Here is a 25,443-nt window from a genome sequence, read left to right as displayed (position 1 = left end):
ATGATACAGTAACGTACGACTAACAAAGGACTAGATTAACTTTTCCTCGACCTGCAAGAAGCATATGAAGACTATTGAAATCCTGCCTATAATGTCTAAGAATGAAGGCTCTGCCAGACTAGACGCCATATTCCTAGTAGGCAAACAAGCAGAGGTCAGATAATTACGGCAGCATCCGAGTAGTGTAAATTATGACTAGAACCGTGCGCATCACCTGAGCAGGGGAGCCTAATGGGCTCACCTGCTCAGGTGTTGTGCATGGTTCTAGTCATAATTTACACTACTAGTCTATAAACTGATTTTAGCATGGGTAAAAACTACTGTGGGCCTGGTAGGGCATTTTGTGTTCGTGTTTGTTTCCTAACTCCCAGTTAGAAATAGACGAAGAGTAGGTGGGGTCAGATGGCGTGAGCAACACTCCACCTGCCCTAATTCAACGTCGAATTTTGAAGTACTCTCCCTAAGGTCAAAAATTGTAATAGAAAAGGATAGCGGCACCAAAAAGAGCCCCGTTTTCTGTTTTGGATCCTCTGGTGGAATAGGATAAGGGGGCACTTTAGTACGACAGTTTCTTGACGTTCGGGAACCTTAGGAAGACGGGCTGCATCACTAGCAAGACGGGGCACAATATCAGTGTTAAGTTAATTCGGTATTGGGTCGATATTGAATTAGTTACTCCTGGATACTCTGCCTCTGGGAGCTGCCCTTGGCCACTAGCGTACAACAAATAGCATGAGCCTGGAAGACATTCAATTACCCGGAAAATGTGGACAGGATAACAGCAAGATTCTGCAGAACAAACTAGTTAGAGCCATTGTATGATTGCCTCGTTGTATCTAATGTTCCGTCGCCTCGATTAACACAGTTTAACTTCGTGTTCCGACTTATCTGAAAGATTCGGGCTTCGATGCAACAGCGGACTACAGCATTAGATTTGTCTAATAAAGCAGGTTGGCTCCGTATGGAGGTTCAGTTGCAGAGCAGAGATATGAAGACCCACTTTAACCGGAGCATAAACAGTTTACACAGGACTGGGCATCCAGTACACGGCCACCACGCCAGGAGTCCCACACTGGGGTGACCCGGGTACCTGTAGGATAGGTCCTGTAGCCAATGTCATGCACTATACTCGACTTGACACATTCTCGACTTGAAAATGGTCCAGGACGGACCGAAACGTCGTCGTCCCTTCACCTTCTAGTGTGTGGTCTGGTCAACATCATCATGCACTATACCTACAGGACCTTCCACATTACCAGTACACTAAACACACGGAAGACAATCTCACCGAAAGCACAAAATACTGAAGACCGTCTAGATTCCCCCGCTCCGTCCCCCTGAGAGTAACTGATGCTGATGCAGCATCCCTGGAAGCTGCAAGATAAACTCTCCGGGTCAGTCCCGGCGGTAACTAAGTGGGAGACGCCACACAATTGCATAGTTGCACAGCTTGCATGTGGATAGGCAAATTGTTACGATGGGGGGTTTATAACCCTCCGTAAGCTTATAAGCCTTGAGCCCAACACTAAACAAGGGCTGGGCCCAGCAGGTTAGCATCGCCTGCTTCAGTATTGGCATATTTTAGTGTCAAGACTTGCCGTGATGTGAGGCCATAAAGTGTTAAACAGCCATAATGTCTTGACGCTTCCGTGTATTAGGTAACGAGGGACTAGGAGGAGACTTGGGGAGGGTAGAGAAGACCCAGACAAAAAGTTCAAAACGAAATTAACATTTTCAGAGGAATATCCAATTAACTTGTCTGAGATTCATACGTCAGACTGCGAACAGCGTCGTCAAACAGCCTGGTTGATAAGACCAATCAGTAGGCCTGGTAAGAGACAAGGTAGTGAGGACATTTTGAACCTAACAACTTCAAACATTGAAGCTTGGGATCATTATTGGTTCATTAGAGACTCGTTCGTATTTGGGGAAGTGAAGGATTGGCTGTTGGCCATTGTTAATTGACACTTCAGACTCGGCAAAATGTTAACCAATGGGGTGAGTGTTAGCGTGAATGTCAACCAATCAGCGGCCGGGTTTGGTTGGCTGCTGGTTATATAAGGGACCATGAGACAAAAAGCACTTCAGTGTGTTTTACCTCACTTTTGGTATACAGTTCCAGCTTCGTCTCTTGAAGGTGAGCTGTATGTGGAGAATCCCTCTTCCTTCCCTTCCCTTCCCTTCCCTCTTGTTGCATCCCTCTCCCTGTGTTGCGTCCCCCCTCCCTCCCTCCCTCCCTCCCTTCCCTCTTGTTGCGTCCCCCCCTCCCTTCCCTCTTGTTGCGTCCCCCCCTCCCTTCCCCCGTGTTGCGTCCCCCCCTCCCTTCCCCCGTGTTGCGTCCCCCCCTCCCTTCCCCCGTGTTGCGTCCCCCCCTCCCTTCCCCCGTGTTGCGTCCCCCCTCCCTTCCCCCGTGTTGCGTCCCCCCTCCCTTCCCCCGTGTTGCGTCCCCCCTCCCTTCCCCCGTGTTGCGTCCCCCCTCCCTTCCCCCGTGTTGCGTCCCCCCTCCCTTCCCCCGTGTTGCGTCCCCCCTCCCTTCCCCCGTGTTGCGTCCCCCTCCCTCCCTTCCCCCGTGTTGCGTCCCCCCTCCCTCCCTTCCCCCGTGTTGCGTCCCCCCTCCCTCCCTTCCCCCGTGTTGCGTCCCCCCTCCCTCCCTTCCCCCGTGTTGCGTCCCCCCTCCCTCCCTTCCCCCGTGTTGCGTCCCCCCTCCCTCCCTTCCCCCGTGTTGCGTCCCCCCTCCCTCCCTTCCCCCGTGTTGCGTCCCCCCTCCCTCCCTTCCCCCGTGTTGCGTCCCCCCTCCCTCCCTTCCCCCGTGTTGCGTCCCCCCTCCCTCCCTCCCTTCCTGTGTTGCGTCCTCCCTCCCCCCCCTCCCCTTCCACACATCCCACTGGCACTTTATCCCCATCTCCTTTCCCATCCCATTTTCCCTTCCCCCTTTCATTGTCCCTTCCTCCCAGTGACCCTTCCACCCTCCATGATCCCTTGCTCCCTTCCCCTTAATGGGATTATGATAATGGGGGGAAATACTACCATTATTTCTGACTTACCTTAACGACTGAGGTTGGTCTAGGTGGCGATAATAGTGCGAGACACTATAGCAGACCCGAACCGTCCAGTGACTCAACTCCTGTATCGCGACTCTTAAGGGACTAGCCCTTAGCGTCTGGCCTTCAAGCTTAGATCAGATGTACGCTAAAAATGTCCCAAATGTGTTCACTGTGGTTTAATAATTGCTGATAATGTTAGGATAGTTAGTGCTGCTAGTTTAATGACCTCTCATTGACCTTTTGAGGCAACCTTAAAGTTGGGAGGAAAGTGAATTTACAACATGGTAGATATCAGTTTTGTTAAAGATGCTGGATAATGTCTAGTTTTATTTAGTAACTAAAGAAATTTTGTTTGTAGTGAATATATATTTTTTTTAATTTCAGGATGGTACTGCTCTTATTAGTCTGATCGTCGAGGACGCTACTTGTTCAACGTCCCCAGATGTAAAAGATTCAGCTACTTGGAACAAAATTTCAAATTAGCACGGGCTATGGTGACACTGTAGATGGTTCCACGGTGATTCTGGGCAAACTTGAATTACCTTCATCGCTCCTGCTGGTGTTAACTTTCCCAGAGGCAAGTCTCCTCGAGCAGTTTCAGTAGCTTCTAAGATGGCAGGCAGTTCCTGGCGCGCTGCTTGCTATTAAGTCGCCTACTATGAAGTTTTTCCTTGCCGAAAAACATTAGTCTTTTCCAACATTAGTTCTGGGAGGAGTTGAGCAAAGTTAATAGCTCTAATATATCTTAAACTAGCAAAACCTACTGTGTTGGCAAGTATATATATTAGGCTTCTGGAAGACCCAAAAATTCTATAAACATTGTAGCCTATGTATACACTTAAAACTATAGACACTTGCTCTAATTCAGTAAAATATTTTTTAAAGCCTAATGCCTTGGCTTGGTAAAGTTTCTTAAGAATGGTGTTAATTTCAAAGTTAATATTTTTCACATAGCCTTTAACTTTCATATTTTCGTGGTACGTAAATGGTAATAACTACAGGTAGGATAAAGGTAACGTAGTGAAAGATTCTTGGTAGGGGCGTCTAGGTCCTTAAGTGTCTAACGAAGGCTTAATGAACTGTATTTACGTAACGGTGAAAAAACTTGTCTGTTGACTGTTAAATTTAACATTCCTAATGTTAATTTCCTCTCGTCCTCAGGTCCGGTCACTTACCGCCAGACAAGGGAAGGCAGCGAGGAACTTGTAGGTATTAAACATTCTACAAAGACTGAATACAGAAGTCACCATAAGATGAAGGGCTGCATCACTACCAGGTCTTCGACGCCTCGGGCTGCATCACTACCAGGTCTTCGACGCCTCGGGCTGCATCACTACCAGGTCTTCGACGCCTCGGGCTGCATCACTACCAGGTCTTCGACGCCTCGGGCTGCATCACTACCAGGTCTTCGACGCCTCGGGCTGCATCACTACCAGGTCTTCGACGCCTCGGGCTGCATCACTACCAGGTCTTCGACGCCTCGGGCTGCATCACTACCAGGTCTTCGACGCCTCGGGCTGCATCACTACCAGGTCTTCGACGCCTCGGGCTGATCTTGTCTCGCTTTCAATTCAAACATTAAATTGCTACCTCAAACGCTGGCATTTTATCCTACCTTACTTAAACTTTATGTACTGCTGGGCACAATGTTCTCACGGCCCGGTCTCTGACCTGGCTGTTAGCTGCTGCTATCCTGAACCCACAACCCGGATGACAGGATCTAGTTGGGAGGTATTCATATACCCCAGGATCTAGTTTTCAAGCTAGACTGACTTAACCCCCCCCCTTTTCTGTCTCTCCCTCCCCCCCTCCCTCCCACAGTAGGAGGGGGGAGTGGTAGACACCTTCCTCGTAGCTTGCCTTTAGTAATGCTACTAAAGCTTCACATAAAGGATGGTAGGCACTCTTGGTTAACTCTTGGCAAGACTTGACAGTACTGTCAAGTAATTATCAAAGGCACCAAGCCGGAGAGGCTATGTGGCCAGTACTGTAAAGTCTCTACTCCCTAGGTAGGACACCCCCCCCCCCCCCCCTTACTCTAGGTCAACACTCGTCTTACAAACCATTAAAGGGGCTATAAAACCACCCATTAGCTCCACAAGTAGGCAAACTGTAACAGTGAGGTTGAACAGGTCTCTACATGAGGCTGAACTAGACTTGGTTTCCAGTTGTACCGTAATTACATCGAACTGGCCTGGTTAAATACTCGCTTGAGGTTCTAGAGTTCTCGTATTGGCATTCTTGGTGATATTTAGCGCCCTCTGATTATTTCGCACTTTGATGGTGCTACATAGCCTTCCCGGTTTGGTGCCTTCTTTTGATAATTACCTTACCTTGAGGTTATTGAGAGATCGGAAGGTGCGTGAATGTTCCAGGGGACCTATTCTGTGGGTACCCAGATCACTCAAGTTCGTGTACTTCCCTAGTTGTGCTTGGGGTAGTAGTATAGGCTCCTGGTCCCGCCGCTGTCAATCGCCTGGTGTACAGTCTAGAGCCTATTTGGTTCAATCATATCTACATTGAGACTGTAGAGTCTGCCCCCACCACATCACTGCTTAATGCATTCCATCTATTAACTATCGACACAGAAATCTTTAAAATCTGTGGCTCATTTAGGCACGTGGGTGGGAACTGTCTCCTTGTCAATGTTCCACCCATGCTAAATAGTTGTTCTCCACCCTGTCATTTCCTTTGACATGATCACCTACAAAATTCACTTGTGTTCCAGGGACGTGTTTTGCTTCCCGACCGTCCCCCGCGGTCACTTGTCCCTCAATAGAATTCTTGGTGACTGATACTTTTGATATCGTTCGCCTTATGCGTTTTTGTTCTCGTATTGGCATCATTGGTGATATTTAGCGCCCTCTGATTATTCTGCGCATTTGATGGTGCTACATAGCCTTCCCGGTTTGGTGCCTTCTTTTGATAAGTACTCGTGTTCCAGGGACGTGTGGTTTAGTTCCCGTAGCCTTTTCTCGTAAGTCATGCCTCTGTTCTGGGGTTATGTGGCAGTCTTGGGCCGGATGTAAGGGTCTGTAAGAGATCTATGCAGACGTGTAATTGTGATCTTCGTGCAGTGAACATCCGTAGAAAGATATCCGTAGAGACCCAAATCTTGATCGAAATAAGTCTGCTCGTGAAGCTAAAATATTCTTGAAGTGAACGGTATTCTTCCGGGGCAGAGATAAAATGGTTGGCGAGTCTGATGCCTTTGATGTATCTCTGTGTCCCTATATTGGCACAGTTCCGTCTTCTCTTCCCGGCTTGGTGCCTTGTGATAATTAGTTGCTCCTTCTGGTGGATGGATTAGGACTGGTAAAGTCATGCAAGTCAGGGTCACCTGGAGGGCCACCTCGCCGCTGGCCTCCTGTCCCTGTAGTCAACTTATACAAATCGAATAGCCACTACACATGGTTTAAAGTGCCTAAAGTTTAAAGTGCACAGGTAATCCATGTTGGATTACCTGATGCAAATCACGAACAAGGACTAGCGGACTGGGCAAACTTTATTCAACATCTATTCAACATTGTCGACGTTGAAATGATTCATTGATGAATTACCATTACTTTAGACTATTGAGGCCACGGGGTTACTGCTTGGTAACGTTAAGCTGACTAACACCTGGGTGTTTGAAATTGAAATAAGTTTATTGAGGTAAAATACACACAAAGGGATGAGGTAGCTCAAGCTATTCTCACCCCGTTCAGTACAACGTGTTAATATATACATATACACACATCACAAATAAACATATTACCAAACATTCTGAGAGGTAAAAATATACATTTCCTCCCTCACAAGTAGTATGGTATCAGACGTACACACAAATACTTTTATGACCTAGGTATACTACCTATACTACCTGGGTGTTAGTCAGCTTAACTGACTAACCGTCCTGCTCCGTCCCTCCCCCCTCCCCGAGAGTAACTTGTGGGAAAAACCTGCTGGGATATATGAGAAGAGAACTACCAGGGACTTGTACTGAAATTATAAATTACTGTCTGCAAATTAATTCAACTAAAATCTCTAGCTAGGGTTGTAAATCCTAGCTCCTGTTTTCCTAATGACAGATTGTGGGCTGTAAGGGGCAGGTGGGGTGAATGAATTAGTTGATAGGTTGATTGAAGATCCACAGTCCACCTGCCGACAGGTATCTCACATCAGCTTGTATTTTATACAAGGATAAGATTTAATAAATTCAGTTCAATGACTGAACACTGGCTCTGTTTAAATCAGAGATTTAAACATACATAGTCTAACCCAGCACCATAACTATTAACAGCCAATATATTCTTATATTATAAACAACAATTTAAATTGTATAAGTATGATAAATGACCTTAAATGTAGTCCAAGTACTGTTAACTAAGTACTAAAAATTATATTCAATTAAATGAACTTATATGATAACTTAAAAATAACTAAGCAAGCAATTGTTAACTTAATTTATATATTCAAGTATATATACACATATATTCATATTCAATTTATATGAAGAGGTAGTCAGCTTGATTGAATCTTTTCCCACACAATGGACACTCATAAGGTTTTGCTTAACCTTGATTGAATCTTTTCTCGCATCATGGACACTCATGAGGTTTGGTGCTTAAAGATTCAACTGCTGCACTACAATATTAATAAACTTACTGAGATATGAGGTGTTGCCTCGCTTTATAACCGACAGACAGACTTATAGGATATTAGTCATACAATTGGCCAATTAATACACTAATGTAATAACCTTCAATATACTTTTCTGCCAGCCGGGTGCCTGTCTGACAGTGTGCCAGACTGGATTATAACTCTTTTGTCAAGAGTTTAGGCACGATATTTTATATAACAGCTTTGCTGTAGATTGTTCTTGTAGCGTTGCTACGTGATTTTTCTTTAATTGCAGTTGCAGAAAGATGAGGGTGGAGGTGGAGACAGTCACTGTGTGCTCCACTATACACTCTTATTTTATATAAATGTTCTAGGAATTTTCCTTGTAGATATTGTCCAGGTACTCCCCCAGTTCTAGAGTGTTCACTGGTGATAAAGATAATTAGATAATGTGTCCTGAGCTAAGTAATGTTCGCTAAGGCTCCATCAGTGTTGTTTACTCTGTTGTAAACAAACGCGTTCTGCCGCGGGTGTGGTGGGCGTTCCCGAGATGCCCCTCTCTCTCCCTTGAAAGGGGGTAGCTTTCAATGAATATTGATTTATTATTTTTACTGTCTAGACATATGATTGAGATAAGATGTGATTATAATATAATTAGATATAGGATTTTAAGATTATAAGTAGTACTTGCTAGCACTACTGATTCTTAATAAGGATTCGATTTATAATCCCTACCGGAAATCGAATCATGTTCCAAAAGTTTTTTAATTAAGAAATCCTTCTAGAAGCTTCTGGATCCTTGAGAGATCATGCACAAAGTCACGTAGTCACCTATAGGGCCCCTATGGTGTACGTGATCCTAGTGGCATTGTCATCTAGGATCAAGATGTATAATGAATCTATAATGATTCGGATATTTTGATACGATATAGAAATAATACATTTCTTAGATGATTATTAGATATGGTGGGTAAAATTTCCCACATAACTGATGCTGTTGCAGCATCCCTGGAAGCTGCAAGATAAACTCTCTGGTCAGTCCCGGCGGTAAGTAAGCGGGAGACGCCACACATCTGGTAATCAAAATGTTACTATGGGAGATGAGCAGAATACTGTGAGGCCGTCGCTCTCCCGCCCAGCAGTGATCGTCGAGGACGCCGATAGTATCACCAACACTGTCATCCTGGAAGTTAATAGTTATTATGAAACATAAATATTCACACTTCAATATCTTAGCAATATCTTAGGTCAAGTTGAAATGCAATATTTAACATTGTCGAATATTGTGTCAGGAACTTTGGGTTGTTGAATTTGTTAGTCTGTTATTGCATGTATTGTATATTGTATTTGTCGAGCGGTGATTAACAGTTCTTGACTGATAGACGATATCTACACTACTCATTCTGCTGCAACTGTTGTTTTGAACAAAATGTGTATTTTGAGTAGCATATTTTGAACCTAATAAATTTCAACATTGAATCTGAGGATAATTATCAGCTCATTAGAGACTCGTTCATATTTGGGGAAGTGAAGGAGTGGCTGTTGGCTAATGTTAATTGACACTTCAAACTCGGCAAAATGTTAACCAATGGGGTGAGGGTTAGAGTGAATGTCAACCAATCAGCGGCCGGGTTTGGTTGGCTGCTGGTTATAAAAGGGACCATGAGACAGCATGTTGTCAGTGTGGGCTTGGCTGTTGTTAAGTGCTCATTGTCAGGTGTGTCTGGTGTTTAGTAAAGTGAATTATAGTAGAAGGTTGTAGTTGGTTTGATTTTATTGCTGATATTTGTTAGTGACTGAGGTTTAAGTATTTGTGTATATGGTAGTCTTCAAGCAGGTTTAAGGCGTTTTTACATTAACAATTAAAGATTGTGGCACGAATTACACGCAGTAGTTTTCCATATGCCTGTATGTTGATAGACAGCAATTGTAATATAAATTTAGTTTATCATACAAAACGTATTTGATTTTTTTAGTATGTAAAGTTTTAATTGTATACATACTAAGTCTTAAGGATAGTACAATAGATTCTATAATTTAAATTTTTTTTTTAGCTTTTAATAAATTCAAATGATAGTTGTTAACGAAACAATGTAATCCACATAGTTGCCCATCAGTAATGGCCTACGTCCCAGTTCGCATAAATCCTTAAGTTTGTGTAGGGTGGCTTAGTAAATCTCAATTTTAAAACTTATTTAGCTGTTGGAACACTATTAATTAATCCTAAATGCTTAACTAAAATTAAGTTTTCACCTGATGCTAGACACAAATGTATACGTGCCATAATCATTGATTAGCCTCCAATGATTAGGCTATATAAACCTAGATAATATGAACTATAAGCTTAAAAATCGGATAGTCATTTGGTGAATAAATCCTTAGGCTTCTCACTACAGCAAACTAAGTTTATTCATACGGAGACTTAAACTCTTAAAAGCCTACAGCATAGACTTCACCATCCAACGTGAGCACTAAACTCTAAAACCAGCAAATTAAGGGACTCTGGTACACCCACAAGCTGACTGGGTGAGCATTACTAAACTAGTGAAGGTGCTTGACTTAAAATTGATCCTATGAATGACTCCTAACAACGATAATTCATAGGACCTCTAAATGATGCAGAACTACCTTAGTTAGTAATTACTAACTCCCATAGGCTTCAGAAATGAGTAAAAACGTGATAGGTCTCTAGTACCTCAACTAGAATACCTAGTTAAATCTAGCAAGGGGTGACTCCTACATTCATCCACTAAAACCTTTCATAACGTTGCGGGGAGAACTATAATCATTCTACCAAAACGTGCCGTTGAATTTGCTTTAAATTTTCATTTCAGAATGAATGTCTTCATAATACTGTTGTGGACGTGTGTGGTCTCTGGGGACCACTTCACAGCTCCTGATGGCTCCTTGGTGTTCTTCCCGTCCCCTGAGGAGAACCGGTTGTCTAGCCCCATCTTCTCTCCCCAAGGTCCTCTTCCTTCAGGACAAAGCCTTCAACAACCTTCCCAAGACTTTAGAAGGTTTCAAACTCCTTTTGTTCCATATAATGCCCCGCAGGTCCCTCAAGCTGCACAACCTTCCCTCCAACCCTTTCCTGGGGTAGAGATTCAACGACCTCGCCTTCCCTTCGTGTCTCCGCCCCAACCACAACCCCAGCTTCCCTTCGTGCCTCAAACACAACCACAGCCTTCCTTTGCGTCTTTTCCCCAGCCCTCCTCACAACCCCAGCTTCCCTTCGTGCCCCAGCCCCTTCCTCGGCCTTCCTTCGTGTCTCAGCCCCAGCCTCTCCCACAACCCCAGCCTTCCTTTGCGTCTCGGCCCCAGCCTCTCCAACCCCAATTGAGCTTCGTGTCTCAACCTTCCTCGCCCCAGCTCCCACAACCCCAGCTTCCCTTCATCTACCAGCCTCTACCACAAGCCCAGCCAGCCTTGGTCTCTCAACCATCCAGGCCACAGCCACCTCCACAGAACCCTTCCTGTGGAGGGTCCGGTGGTATAGTAAGTAAAGCTGCAGTGATTCCTATACTGATTAATAGAATGACTTTACTTCATTACTGCATGACTAGGACGGTGTATATAATCTTGTGTATGTATAACACGACTTTTAAACCCATTCACCTAGGTACCACAAAATCTAATGTTTTAACCTACTTCATTTCAGATACACGAAACAAGGGCTGGTAAGAACTACCACTTCTCATGGTGCGTGAATACCAATACCTACAGCTGGGATCAAGCCAACTCTTACTGCTCGCGTCTTGGCAGAGGCTTCCAGCTAGTTAGTATCCAAGACAAGGATAAGGACGACTTCATAACTAGCGTCATCGCCAGAAGTGAGTTTATATTCTTGCATTAGTCTTCAACGTGGCATATTATTCATTAAACCTAAAATGTTCTAGCTACAAGAACTTGATAGGCTAACTGGACTAATACTCGCTATTTAAGTGTAAATTGGTAATTATGACTTGTAATTTACACGTACAACCTGTCTCCTTAGATCCGATCCAGTTCATCTGGACAAGCGGGAACAAGCGAGGAACAACGACCTGGAGGTGGTCATCCGGGTACACTTTGTCCTACACCAACTGGTCTCACACTGGAGGGTCAGTATGGCTGGTTTTACTGTAGTCATTTATTGTCATTTAACCTGCATGGTAATTTGCTTAAGGTAGTTAGATTGAGAGTGCAGGTTACTCATGAGGGCTTGACGGCTGCCAGAAGCCATGAAGGAGTTGGTTTAAATTTGTTTGTGTTGTGATTACGGTTTCAAAGGATGAAAGTTCTGATATTAACTCTGCCCTCTCGTCTTCAGGCTGGGGCGACAACAGCCAGACAACAGGGAAGGCAACGAGGACTGTCTCGGGGTACTGAAGAACATCTATAACGACGGCATTAAGTGGCACGACATTGCCTGTCACCACGTCAAGGCTGTCATCTGTGAGACAAGCCTTTGAACATCACGACACTCCTCCACTTCAAATAATGTTACTGAATATTTACGCTATTATTTGTATAAAAATATTTACTAAATATGTTGCTAGATACCCGAGGGTTTAGTTCCTACACACGCCTGTCTTGAATCATCATAGCATGTAATCTTGTCTCGATGGTGAAACTTGAATGACTTCCATGATATACTAGTTTTCCAAAAATATATATTCTAACTACCTCTGGTTACTTTTTAACTTAACCTTTATTAAAAAAAAAAAGCTTTGGAATGGTTTCCATTTTCAATATATAAGCTCATTAAGGTTTTGAACCTGATGTTTTCATTATTTGGTAATAAGTGTGAATTGGTATGTCCTTAGTATCCAGTTTCTATCCTCTGAACTCTACACGACTATACTTTACTCTTCTCCCGGCAAGGAGAGTTTATCACTAGTTTACTTAAAGGTTGGTTAGCACCACTAAAAGGTTTCTATTAAACTTTCATGCCACCGCAGGATATTCGATATCCATTGGAGAAAGTCCTGCCTGAAACAGGATGTTGGACGTCCACTAGAGAGAATCCTGCCTGAAACTGGATGTTGGATGTCCACTAGAGAGTCGTGCCTGAATCAGGATATTGGATATCTACTGTAGAAAGTCCTGCCTGAATCAGGATGGTGGATGTCACTGGAGAGAGTCCTGCCTATATTAGTATGTTGAATCTCCACTAGAGACAGTCCTGCCAGATTCCGAATGTTTAATGTCCACTGGAGATAGTCCTGGTTGAACCAGGATATTAGATGTCAACTAGAGAGAGTCCTGCCTCAATCAGGATGTTGGATGTCCACTAAAGAAAGTGGACATACATACCAGAATTATATCAAGGGAAAGCAGATATCCATAGATGCGATGCCTTCTTAAATATTCAGAGTGCAGGCCTATCAACAGTTATCAGATATGCTTTCATTGTCGTCAGGATCAAGGATATCTAAAAATGTTCATGAACAGGGAATAATTGAGTGAATAACTCTTGTTTAAATAAATATATAGATGTAGCGGTTCAGTATGATGCATCACACAGCTAGCCGGTCATTTTTCGGCAAAAACGTTTCGTTTTCTTTTGATTTTTAATTACCTTATTTCCTATAGAAACAGAAAATAGTCAATGATTAAATCGAATAATAAAAAACTGACCAAAAGATAGAAACAAGCATGATGCCTCGGGACATGACGGCCACACAGCTCAGCGATCAGTTAAATCGGTAAATAATTGTCAAAAGATGGCGCAAAGCGGAGCTGCCACGGAAAAATCGCCACCTCGGCGAAATCGTCATTTTTCGCAAAACTCAAAATCAAAACCAGCCATAGAATAGTTTTCAAAATGCTACTATTAGAATTACCGCACCTCTGGACGTTTCTTTCTGTTAACTCTTTCTTTGCTAATTTTCAAAATTAAGCCTTTTACACATATATTTACCGAGATACAGCCAATTCAAATATCAAACATATCATCATGTTTTCTCAACATATTATTTAGAAAAATGAGTTAATGAGCAAGTAATAATAATTATAATGAGCCTGATAATAATTGGATATTAAAAATTTATGAATTTCTTTCTTCATCATTTATGTAGACACTTTTTTATATCTTCAATCCTATAACAGCCTACAATCACTGTGTAGAAAATTTCTCTGTCTACAATGTCATCAGGATGTTGGATATCCACTAGAGTGAGTCCTGCCTCAATCAGGATGTTGGATATCCACTAGAGAGTCCTGCCTGAATCAGGATGTTCAATATCCACTGAAGAAAGTCCTGACAGAATCAGGATGTTAGATATCCACTGGAGAGAGTTCTGGTTGAATCAGGATATTCGATATCCACTGGAGAGAGTCCTGCCTGAAACAGGATGTTGGATGTCCACTGGAGAGAGTCCTGCCTGAATTAGGATGTTAGATATCCACTAGAGGGAGACTCAATTATTCTTTTGGATATCCTTGATCCTGACGACAATGAAAGCATATCTGAGAGCTGTTGATATCCTGCACTCTGAATATTGTAGAAGGCATCGCATCTGTGGATATCTGCTTTCCTTTGATATAATTATGGTATGTTGTGCCTCAGTGGGACTCCTATTTACTCGTTACAGTCGCCGGATTCCTTCGTGGGTATTCTACATCCTGATTATAATGTAGGATGTCCATCATCCTGAGATATCCAATATGATTAAAATAATCAGGGCAAATTCCTCATAGTGGACATCTAGCATCATGATCCAGGCAGGAATCTCTGTAGTGGACATACAACATCCTGATTCAGGCAGGACTCTCTCCAGTGGACATTAAATATCCTGATTCTGGCAGGACTCTCTCCAGTGGAGATTCAACATCCTAATTGAGGCAGAACTCTCTCCAGTTGATATCCAACATCCATATTCAACCAGGACTCTCTCTCCACTGGACATCCAACATCCTGATTCAGGCAAGACTCTCCAGTGGATATCCAACATCCTGATTCAGACAGAACTCTCCAGTGGATATCCAACATCCTGGTTTAGGCAGGACTCACTCTAGTGGATATCCAAAATCCTGGTTTAGGCAGGACTCACTCTAGTGGATATTCAACATCCTGAAGACATTGTAGACAGAGAAATTTTCTACACAGTGATTGTAGGCTGTTATAGGATTGAAGATATAAAAAAGTGTCTACATAAATGATGAAGAAAGAAATTCATAAATTTTTATTATCCAATTATTATCAGGCTCAATATAATTATTATTACTTGCTCATTAACTCATTTTTCTAAATAATATGTTGAGAAAACATGATGATATGTTTGATATTTGAATTGGCTGTATCTCGGTAAATATATGTGTAAAAGGCTTAATTTTGAAAATTAGCAAAGAAAGAGTTAACAGAAAGAAACGTCCAGAGGTGCGGTAATTCTAATGGTAGCATTTTGAAAACGATTCTATGGCTGGTTTTGATTTTGAGTTTTGCGAAAAATGACGATTTCACTGAGGTGGCGATTTTTCCGTGGCAGCTCCGCTTTGCGCCATCTTGACCGCCACACAGCTCAGCGGTCAGTTAAATCAGTAAATAATTGTCAAAAGATGGCGCAAAGCGGAGCTGCCACGGAAAAATCGCCACCTCGGCGAAATCGTCATTTTTCGCAAAACTCAAAATCAAAACCAGCCATAGAATCGTTTTCAAAATGCTACTATTAGAATTACCGCACCTCTGGACGTTTCTTTCTGTTAACTCTTTCTTTGCTAATTTTCAAAATTAAGCCTTTTACACATATATTTACCGAGATACAGCCAATTCAAATATCAAACATATCATCATGTTTTCTCAACATATTATTTAGAAAAATGAGTTAATGAGCAAGTAATAATAATTATAATGAGCCTGATAATAATTGGATATTAAAAATTTATGAATTTCTTTCTTCATCATTTATGTAGACACTTTTTTATATCTTCAATCCTATAACAGCCTACAATCACTGTGTAGAAAATTTCTCTGTCTACAATGTCATCAGGATGTTGGATATCCACTAGAGTGAGTCCTGCCTCAATCAGGATGTTGGATATCCACTGGAGAGTCCTGCCTGAATCAGGATGTTCAATATCCACTGAAGAAAGTCCTGACAGAATCAGGATGTTAGATATCCACTGGAGAGAGTTCTGGTTGAATCAGGATATTCGATATCCACTGGAGAGAGTCCTGCCTGAAACAGGATGTTGGATGTCCACTGGAGAGAGTCCTGCCTGAATTAGGATGTTAGATATCCACTAGAGGGAGACTCAATTATTCTTTTGGATATCCTTGATCCTGACGACAATGAAAGCATATCTGAGAGCTGTTGATATCCTGCACTCTGAATATTGTAGAAGGCATCGCATCTGTGGATATCTGCTTTCCTTTGATATAATTATGGTATGTTGTGCCTCAGTGGGACTCCTATTTACTCGTTACAGTCGCCGGATTCCTTCGTGGGTATTCTACATCCTGATTATAATGTAGGATGTCCATCATCCTGAGATATCCAATATGATTAAAATAATCAGGGCAAATTCCTCATAGTGGACATCTAGCATCATGATCCAGGCAGGAATCTCTGTAGTGGACATACAACATCCTGATTCAGGCAGGACTCTCTCCAGTGGACATTAAATATCCTGATTCTGGCAGGACTCTCTCCAGTGGAGATTCAACATCCTAATTGAGGCAGAACTCTCTCCAGTTGATATCCAACATCCATATTCAACCAGGACTCTCTCTCCACTGGACATCCAACATCCTGATTCAGGCAAGACTCTCCAGTGGATATCCAACATCCTGATTCAGACAGAACTCTCCAGTGGATATCCAACATCCTGGTTTAGGCAGGACTCACTCTAGTGGATATCCAAAATCCTGGTTTAGGCAGGACTCACTCTAGTGGATATTCAACATCCTGAAGACATTGTAGACAGAGAAATTTTCTACACAGTGATTGTAGGCTGTTATAGGATTGAAGATATAAAAAAGTGTCTACATAAATGATGAAGAAAGAAATTCATAAATTTTTATTATCCAATTATTATCAGGCTCAATATAATTATTATTACTTGCTCATTAACTCATTTTTCTAAATAATATGTTGAGAAAACATGATGATATGTTTGATATTTGAATTGGCTGTATCTCGGTAAATATATGTGTAAAAGGCTTAATTTTGAAAATTAGCAAAGAAAGAGTTAACAGAAAGAAACGTCCAGAGGTGCGGTAATTCTAATGGTAGCATTTTGAAAACGATTCTATGGCTGGTTTTGATTTTGAGTTTTGCGAAAAATGACGATTTCACTGAGGTGGCGATTTTTCCGTGGCAGCTCCGCTTTGCGCCATCTTGACCGCCACACAGCTCAGCGGTCAGTTAAATCAGTAAATAATTGTCAAAAGATGGCGCAAAGCGGAGCTGCCACGGAAAAATCGCCACCTCGGCGAAATCGTCATTTTTCGCAAAACTCAAAATCAAAACCAGCCATAGAATCGTTTTCAAAATGCTACTATTAGAATTACCGCACCTCTGGACGTTTCTTTCTGTTAACTCTTTCTTTGCTAATTTTCAAAATTAAGCCTTTTACACATATATTTACCGAGATACAGCCAATTCAAATATCAAACATATCATCATGTTTTCTCAACATATTATTTAGAAAAATTAGTTAATGAGCAAGTAATAATAACTATAATGAGCCTGATAATAATTGGATATTAAAAATTTATGAATTTCTTTCTTCATCATTTATGTAGACACTTTTTTATATCTTCAATCCTATAACAGCCTACAATCACTGTGTAGAAAATTTCTCTGTCTACAATGTCATCAGGATGTTGGATATCCACTAGAGTGAGTCCTGCCTCAATCAGGATGTTGGATATCCACTGGAGAGTCCTGCCTGAATCAGGATGTTCAATATCCACTGAAGAAAGTCCTGACAGAATCAGGATGTTAGATATCCACTGGAGAGAGTTCTGGTTGAATGAGGATATTCGATATCCACTGGAGAGAGTCCTGCCTGAAACAGGATGTTGGATGTCCACTGGAGAGAGTCCTGCCTGAATTAGGATGTTAGATATCCACTAGAGGGAGACTCAATTATTCTTTTGGATATCCTTGATCCTGACGACAATGAAAGCATATCTGAGAGCTGTTGATATCCTGCACTCTGAATATTGTAGAAGGCATCGCATCTGTGGATATCTGCTTTCCTTTGATATAATTATGGTATGTTGTGCCTCAGTGGGACTCCTATTTACTCGTTACAGTCGCCGGATTCCTTCGTGGGTATTCTACATCCTGATTATAATGTAGGATGTCCATCATCCTGAGATATCCAATATGATTAAAATAATCAGGGCAAATTCCTCATAGTGGACATCTAGCATCATGATCCAGGCAGGAATCTCTGTAGTGGACATACAACATCCTGATTCAGGCAGGACTCTCTCCAGTGGACATTAAATATCCTGATTCTGGCAGGACTCTCTCCAGTGGAGATTCAACATCCTAATTGAGGCAGAACTCTCTCCAGTTGATATCCAACATCCATATTCAACCAGGACTCTCTCTCCACTGGACATCCAACATCCTGATTCAGGCAAGACTCTCCAGTGGATATCCAACATCCTGATTCAGACAGAACTCTCCAGTGGATATCCAACATCCTGGTTTAGGCAGGACTCACTCTAGTGGATATCCAAAATCCTGGTTTAGGCAGGACTCACTCTAGTGGATATTCAACATCCTGAAGACATTGTAGACAGAGAAATTTTCTACACAGTGATTGTAGGCTGTTATAGGATTGAAGATATAAAAAAGTGTCTACATAAATGATGAAGAAAGAAATTCATAAATTTTTATTATCCAATTATTATCAGGCTCAATATAATTATTATTACTTGCTCATTAACTCATTTTTCTAAATAATATGTTGAGAAAACATGATGATATGTTTGATATTTGAATTGGCTGTATCTCGGTAAATATATGTGTAAAAGGCTTAATTTTGAAAATTAGCAAAGAAAGAGTTAACAGAAAGAAACGTCCAGAGGTGCGGTAATTCTAATGGTAGCATTTTGAAAACGATTCTATGGCTGGTTTTGATTTTGAGTTTTGCGAAAAATGACGATTTCACTGAGGTGGCGATTTTTCCGTGGCAGCTCCGCTTTGCGCCATCTTGACCGCCACACAGCTCAGCGGTCAGTTAAATCAGTAAATAATTGTCAAAAGATGGCGCAAAGCGGAGCTGCCACGGAAAAATCGCCACCTCGGCGAAATCGTCATTTTTCGCAAAACTCAAAATCAAAACCAGCCATAGAATCGTTTTCAAAATGCTACTATTAGAATTACCGCACCTCTGGACGTTTCTTTCTGTTAACTCTTTCTTTGCTAATTTTCAAAATTAAGCCTTTTACACATATATTTACCGAGATACAGCCAATTCAAATATCAAACATATCATCATGTTTTCTCAACATATTATTTAGAAAAATTAGTTAATGAGCAAGTAATAATAACTATAATGAGCCTGATAATAATTGGATATTAAAAATTTATGAATTTCTTTCTTCATCATTTATGTAGACACTTTTTTATATCTTCAATCCTATAACAGCCTACAATCACTGTGTAGAAAATTTCTCTGTCTACAATGTCATCAGGATGTTGGATATCCACTAGAGTGAGTCCTGCCTCAATCAGGATGTTGGATATCCACTGGAGAGTCCTGCCTGAATCAGGATGTTCAATATCCACTGAAGAAAGTCCTGACAGAATCAGGATGTTAGATATCCACTGGAGAGAGTTCTGGTTGAATGAGGATATTCGATATCCACTGGAGAGAGTCCTGCCTGAAACAGGATGTTGGATGTCCACTGGAGAGAGTCCTGCCTGAATTAGGATGTTAGATATCCACTAGAGGGAGACTCAATTATTCTTTTGGATATCCTTGATCCTGACGACAATGAAAGCATATCTGAGAGCTGTTGATATCCTGCACTCTGAATATTGTAGAAGGCATCGCATCTGTGGATATCTGCTTTCCTTTGATATAATTATGGTATGTTGTGCCTCAGTGGGACTCCTATTTACTCGTTACAGTCGCCGGATTCCTTCGTGGGTATTCTACATCCTGATTATAATGTAGGATGTCCATCATCCTGAGATATCCAATATGATTAAAATAATCAGGGCAAATTCCTCATAGTGGACATCTAGCATCATGATCCATGCAGGAATCTCTGTAGTGGACATACAACATCCTGATTCAGGCAGGACTCTCTCCAGTGGACATTAAATATCCTGATTCTGGCAGGACTCTCTCCAGTGGAGATTCAACATCCTAATTGAGGCAGAACTCTCTCCAGTTGATATCCAACATCCATATTCAACCAGGACTCTCTCTCCACTGGACATCCAACATCCTGATTCAGGCAAGACTCTCCAGTGGATATCCAACATCCTGATTCAGACAGAACTCTCCAGTGGATATCCAACATCCTGGTTTAGGCAGGACTCACTCTAGTGGATATCCAAAATCCTGGTTTAGGCAGGACTCACTCTAGTGGATATTCAACATCCTGAAGACATTGTAGACAGAGAAATTTTCTACACAGTGATTGTAGGCTGTTATAGGATTGAAGATATAAAAAAGTGTCTACATAAATGATGAAGAAAGAAATTCATAAATTTTTATTATCCAATTATTATCAGGCTCAATATAATTATTATTACTTGCTCATTAACTCATTTTTCTAAATAATATGTTGAGAAAACATGATGATATGTTTGATATTTGAATTGGCTGTATCTCGGTAAATATATGTGTAAAAGGCTTAATTTTGAAAATTAGCAAAGAAAGAGTTAACAGAAAGAAACGTCCAGAGGTGCGGTAATTCTAATGGTAGCATTTTGAAAACGATTCTATGGCTGGTTTTGATTTTGAGTTTTGCGAAAAATGACGATTTCACTGAGGTGGCGATTTTTCCGTGGCAGCTCCGCTTTGCGCCATCTTGACCGCCACACAGCTCAGCGGTCAGTTAAATCAGTAAATAATTGTCAAAAGATGGCGCAAAGCGGAGATGCCACGGAAAAATCGCCACCTCGGCGAAATCGTCATTTTTCGCAAAACTCAAAATCAAAACCAGCCATAGAATCGTTTTCAAAATGCTACTATTAGAATTACCGCACCTCTGGACGTTTCTTTCTGTTAACTCTTTCTTTGCTAATTTTCAAAATTAAGCCTTTTACACATATATTTACCGAGATACAGCCAATTCAAATATCAAACATATCATCATGTTTTCTCAACATATTATTTAGAAAAATTAGTTAATGAGCAAGTAATAATAATTATAATGAGCCTGATAATAATTGGATATTAAAAATTTATGAATTTCTTTCTTCATCATTTATGTAGACACTTTTTTATATCTTCAATCCTATAACAGCCTACAATCACTGTGTAGAAAATTTCTCTGTCTACAATGTCATCAGGATGTTGGATATCCACTAGAGTGAGTCCTGCCTCAATCAGGATGTTGGATATCCACTGGAGAGTCCTGCCTGAATCAGGATGTTCAATATCCACTGAAGAAAGTCCTGACAGAATCAGGATGTTAGATATCCACTGGAGAGAGTTCTGGTTGAATGAGGATATTCGATATCCACTGGAGAGAGTCCTGCCTGAAACAGGATGTTGGATGTCCACTGGAGAGAGTCCTGCCTGAATTAGGATGTTAGATATCCACTAGAGGGAGACTCAATTATTCTTTTGGATATCCTTGATCCTGACGACAATGAAAGCATATCTGAGAGCTGTTGATATCCTGCACTCTGAATATTGTAGAAGGCATCGCATCTGTGGATATCTGCTTTCCTTTGATATAATTATGGTATGTTGTGCCTCAGTGGGACTCCTATTTACTCGTTACAGTCGCCGGATTCCTTCGTGGGTATTCTACATCCTGATTATAATGTAGGATGTCCATCATCCTGAGATATCCAATATGATTAAAATAATCAGGGCAAATTCCTCATAGTGGACATCTAGCATCATGATCCATGCAGGAATCTCTGTAGTGGACATACAACATCCTGATTCAGGCAGGACTCTCTCCAGTGGACATTAAATATCCTGATTCTGGCAGGACTCTCTCCAGTGGAGATTCAACATCCTAATTGAGGCAGAACTCTCTCCAGTTGATATCCAACATCCATATTCAACCAGGACTCTCTCTCCACTGGACATCCAACATCCTGATTCAGGCAAGACTCTCCAGTGGATATCCAACATCCTGATTCAGACAGAACTCTCCAGTGGATATCCAACATCCTGGTTTAGGCAGGACTCACTCTAGTGGATATCCAAAATCCTGGTTTAGGCAGGACTCACTCTAGTGGATATTCAACATCCTGAAGACATTGTAGACAGAGAAATTTTCTACACAGTGATTGTAGGCTGTTATAGGATTGAAGATATAAAAAAGTGTCTACATAAATGATGAAGAAAGAAATTCATAAATTTTTATTATCCAATTATTATCAGGCTCAATATAATTATTATTACTTGCTCATTAACTCATTTTTCTAAATAATATGTTGAGAAAACATGATGATATGTTTGATATTTGAATTGGCTGTATCTCGGTAAATATATGTGTAAAAGGCTTAATTTTGAAAATTAGCAAAGAAAGAGTTAACAGAAAGAAACGTCCAGAGGTGCGGTAATTCTAATGGTAGCATTTTGAAAACGATTCTATGGCTGGTTTTGATTTTGAGTTTTGCGAAAAATGACGATTTCACTGAGGTGGCGATTTTTCCGTGGCAGCTCCGCTTTGCGCCATCTTGACCGCCACACAGCTCAGCGGTCAGTTAAATCAGTAAATAATTGTCAAAAGATGGCGCAAAGCGGAGATGCCACGGAAAAATCGCCACCTCGGCGAAATCGTCATTTTTCGCAAAACTCAAAATCAAAACCAGCCATAGAATCGTTTTCAAAATGCTACTATTAGAATTACCGCACCTCTGGACGTTTCTTTCTGTTAACTCTTTCTTTGCTAATTTTCAAAATTAAGCCTTTTACACATATATTTACCGAGATACAGCCAATTCAAATATCAAACATATCATCATGTTTTCTCAACATATTATTTAGAAAAATTAGTTAATGAGCAAGTAATAATAATTATAATGAGCCTGATAATAATTGGATATTAAAAATTTATGAATTTCTTTCTTCATCATTTATGTAGACACTTTTTTATATCTTCAATCCTATAACAGCCTACAATCACTGTGTAGAAAATTTCTCTGTCTACAATGTCATCAGGATGTTGGATATCCACTAGAGTGAGTCCTGCCTCAATCAGGATGTTGGATATCCACTGGAGAGTCCTGCCTCAATCAGGATGTTGGATATCCACTGGAGAGTCCTGCCTGAATCAGGATGTTCAATATCCACTGAAGAAAGTCCTGACAGAATCAGGATGTTAGATATCCACTGGAGAGAGTTCTGGTTGAATCAGGATATTCGATATCCACTGGAGAGAGTCCTGCCTGAAACAGGATGTTGGATGTCCACTGGAGAGAGTCCTGCCTGAATTAGGATGTTAGATATCCACTAGAGGGAGACTCAATTATTCTTTTGGATATCCTTGATCCTGACGACAATGAAAGCATATCTGAGAGCTGTTGATATCCTGCACTCTGAATATTGTAGAAGGCATCGCATCTGTGGATATCTGCTTTCCTTTGATATAATTATGGTATGTTGTGCCTCAGTGGGACTCCTATTTACTCGTTACAGTCGCCGGATTCCTTCGTGGGTATTCTACATCCTGATTATAATGTAGGATGTCCATCATCCTGAGATATCCAATATGATTAAAATAATCAGGGCAAATTCCTCATAGTGGACATCTAGCATCATGATCCAGGCAGGAATCTCTGTAGTGGACATACAACATCCTGATTCAGGCAGGACTCTCTCCAGTGGACATTAAATATCCTGATTCTGGCAGGACTCTCTCCAGTGGAGATTCAACATCCTAATTGAGGCAGAACTCTCTCCAGTTGATATCCAACATCCATATTCAACCAGGACTCTCTCTCCACTGGACATCCAACATCCTGATTCAGACAGAACTCTCCAGTGGATATCCAACATCCTGGTTTAGGCAGGACTCACTCTAGTGGATATCCAAAATCCTGGTTTAGGCAGGACTCACTAGTGGATATCCAACATCCTGATGACATTGTAGACAGAGAAATTTTCTACACAGTGATTGTAGGCTGTTATAGGCTTGAAGATATAAAAAAGTGTCTACATAAATGATGAAGAAAAATTCATAAATTTTTAATATCCAATTATTATCAGGCTCATTATAATTATTATTACTTGCTCATTAACTCATTTTTCTAAATAATATATTGAGAAAACAATGATATGTTTGATATTTGAATTGGCTGTATCTCGGTAAATATATGTGTAAAAGCCTTAATATTGCAAATTAGCTAAGAAAGAGTTAACAGAAAAAAGCGTCCAGAGGTGCGGTAATTCTAATGGTAGCATTTTGAAAACGATTCTATGGCTGGTTTTGATTGAGTTTTGCGAAAAATGACGATTTCGCCGAGGTGGCGATTTTTCCGTGGCAGCTCCTCTTTGCGCCATCTTTTGACAATTATTTACTGATTTAACTGACCGCTGAGCTGTGTGGCCGTCATGTCCCGAGGCATCATGCTTGTTTCTATCTGTCAGTTTTTTATGATTTGATTTAATCATTGACTATTCTTTTTCTATAGGAAATAAGGTAATTAAAAATCAAAAGAAAACGAAACGTTTTTGCCGAAAAATGACCGACTAGCTGTGTGATACATCATACTGAACCGCTATATCTATATATTTATTTAAACAAGAGTTATTCACTCAATTATTCCCTGTTCATGAACATTTTTTGGATATCCTTGATCCTGACGACAATGAAAGCATATCTGATAGCTGTTGACATCCTGCACTCTGAATATTTAAAAGGCATCGCATCTATGGATATCTGCTTTCCTTTGATATAATTCTGTTATGTATGTCCACTTTCTTCAGTGGACACCTAGCCTCATGATTCAGGCAGGACTCTCCATTGGACATCCAACATCCTGATTGAAGCAGGACTCCCCAGTGGTTATCTAATATCCTGGTTCAACCAGGACTATCTCCAGTGGACATCCATCCTGATTCAGGCAGGACTGTCTAGTGGAGATTCAACATCCTGATATAGGCAGGACTCTCCAGTGGATACCCAACATCCTGTTTCAGGCAGGACTTTCTCTAGTGGATATCGAATATCATGATTCAACCAAGATTCTCTCCAGTGGATATCCAACATTCTGATTCAACCAGTACTTTCTACAGTAGATATCCAGTATCCTGATTCTGGCAGGGCTCTCTCTCCAGTGGACATGCAACATCCTGTTTCAGGCAGGATTCTCTCTAGTCTACGTCCAACATCCTGTTTCATGCAGGACTCTCCAGTGGATATCGAATATCCTGAGGTGGCATGAAAGTTCAATAGAAACCTTTTAGTGGTGCTAACTAACCTTTAAGTAAACTAGTGATAAACTCTCCTTGCCGGGAGAAGAGTAAAGTATAGTCGTGTAGAGTTCAGAGGATAGAAACTGGATACCAAGGACATACCAATTCATATTTATTACCAAATAATCAAAACATCAAGTTAAAAACCTTAATGAGCTTATAAATTGAAAATGGAAACCATTCCAAAGCTTTTTTTTTTTTTTAATAAAGGTTAAGTTAAAAAGTAACCAGA

At 41.1% G+C, this 25,443-nt stretch overlaps 1 protein-coding gene and 1 long non-coding RNA gene across 3 annotated transcripts; both read left to right on the top strand.

Annotated features, from left to right (window-relative positions):
* Positions 1 to 2,097: 2,097 nt before the first annotated feature.
* On the top strand, positions 2,098 to 4,641 carry LOC138354020 (uncharacterized). Of its 2 annotated transcripts, none has more exons than XR_011223395.1 (3): positions 2,098 to 2,137; positions 3,429 to 3,621; positions 4,206 to 4,641. It is a non-coding gene; the product is annotated as an uncharacterized lncRNA (long non-coding RNA). The 2 variants fall into 2 exon arrangements; XR_011223396.1 differs by lacking the exon at positions 2,098 to 2,137 and adding an exon at positions 2,894 to 3,184.
* A 4,598-nt stretch (positions 4,642 to 9,239) lies between these two features.
* LOC123774442 (tyrosine-protein phosphatase non-receptor type 23-like) lies at positions 9,240 to 12,315 on the top strand. The gene is made up of 5 exons (XM_045768770.2): positions 9,240 to 9,363; positions 10,481 to 11,144; positions 11,308 to 11,479; positions 11,644 to 11,749; positions 11,959 to 12,315. Exons 2-5 carry the CDS (start codon positions 10,482 to 10,484, stop codon positions 12,098 to 12,100), a joined length of 1,083 nt encoding a protein of 360 aa, XP_045624726.1. The 5' UTR covers positions 9,240 to 9,363; position 10,481; the 3' UTR covers positions 12,101 to 12,315.
* The last annotated feature ends 13,128 nt before the right edge of the window (positions 12,316 to 25,443 follow it).

Source organism: Procambarus clarkii, chromosome 61, assembly GCF_040958095.1.
Source record: "Procambarus clarkii isolate CNS0578487 chromosome 61, FALCON_Pclarkii_2.0, whole genome shotgun sequence".
Lineage (NCBI taxonomy): Eukaryota > Metazoa > Arthropoda > Malacostraca > Decapoda > Cambaridae > Procambarus > Procambarus clarkii.
The sequence above is the reverse complement of the archived record's forward strand: the minus strand, read 5'-3'. Positions and strand labels throughout refer to the sequence as shown.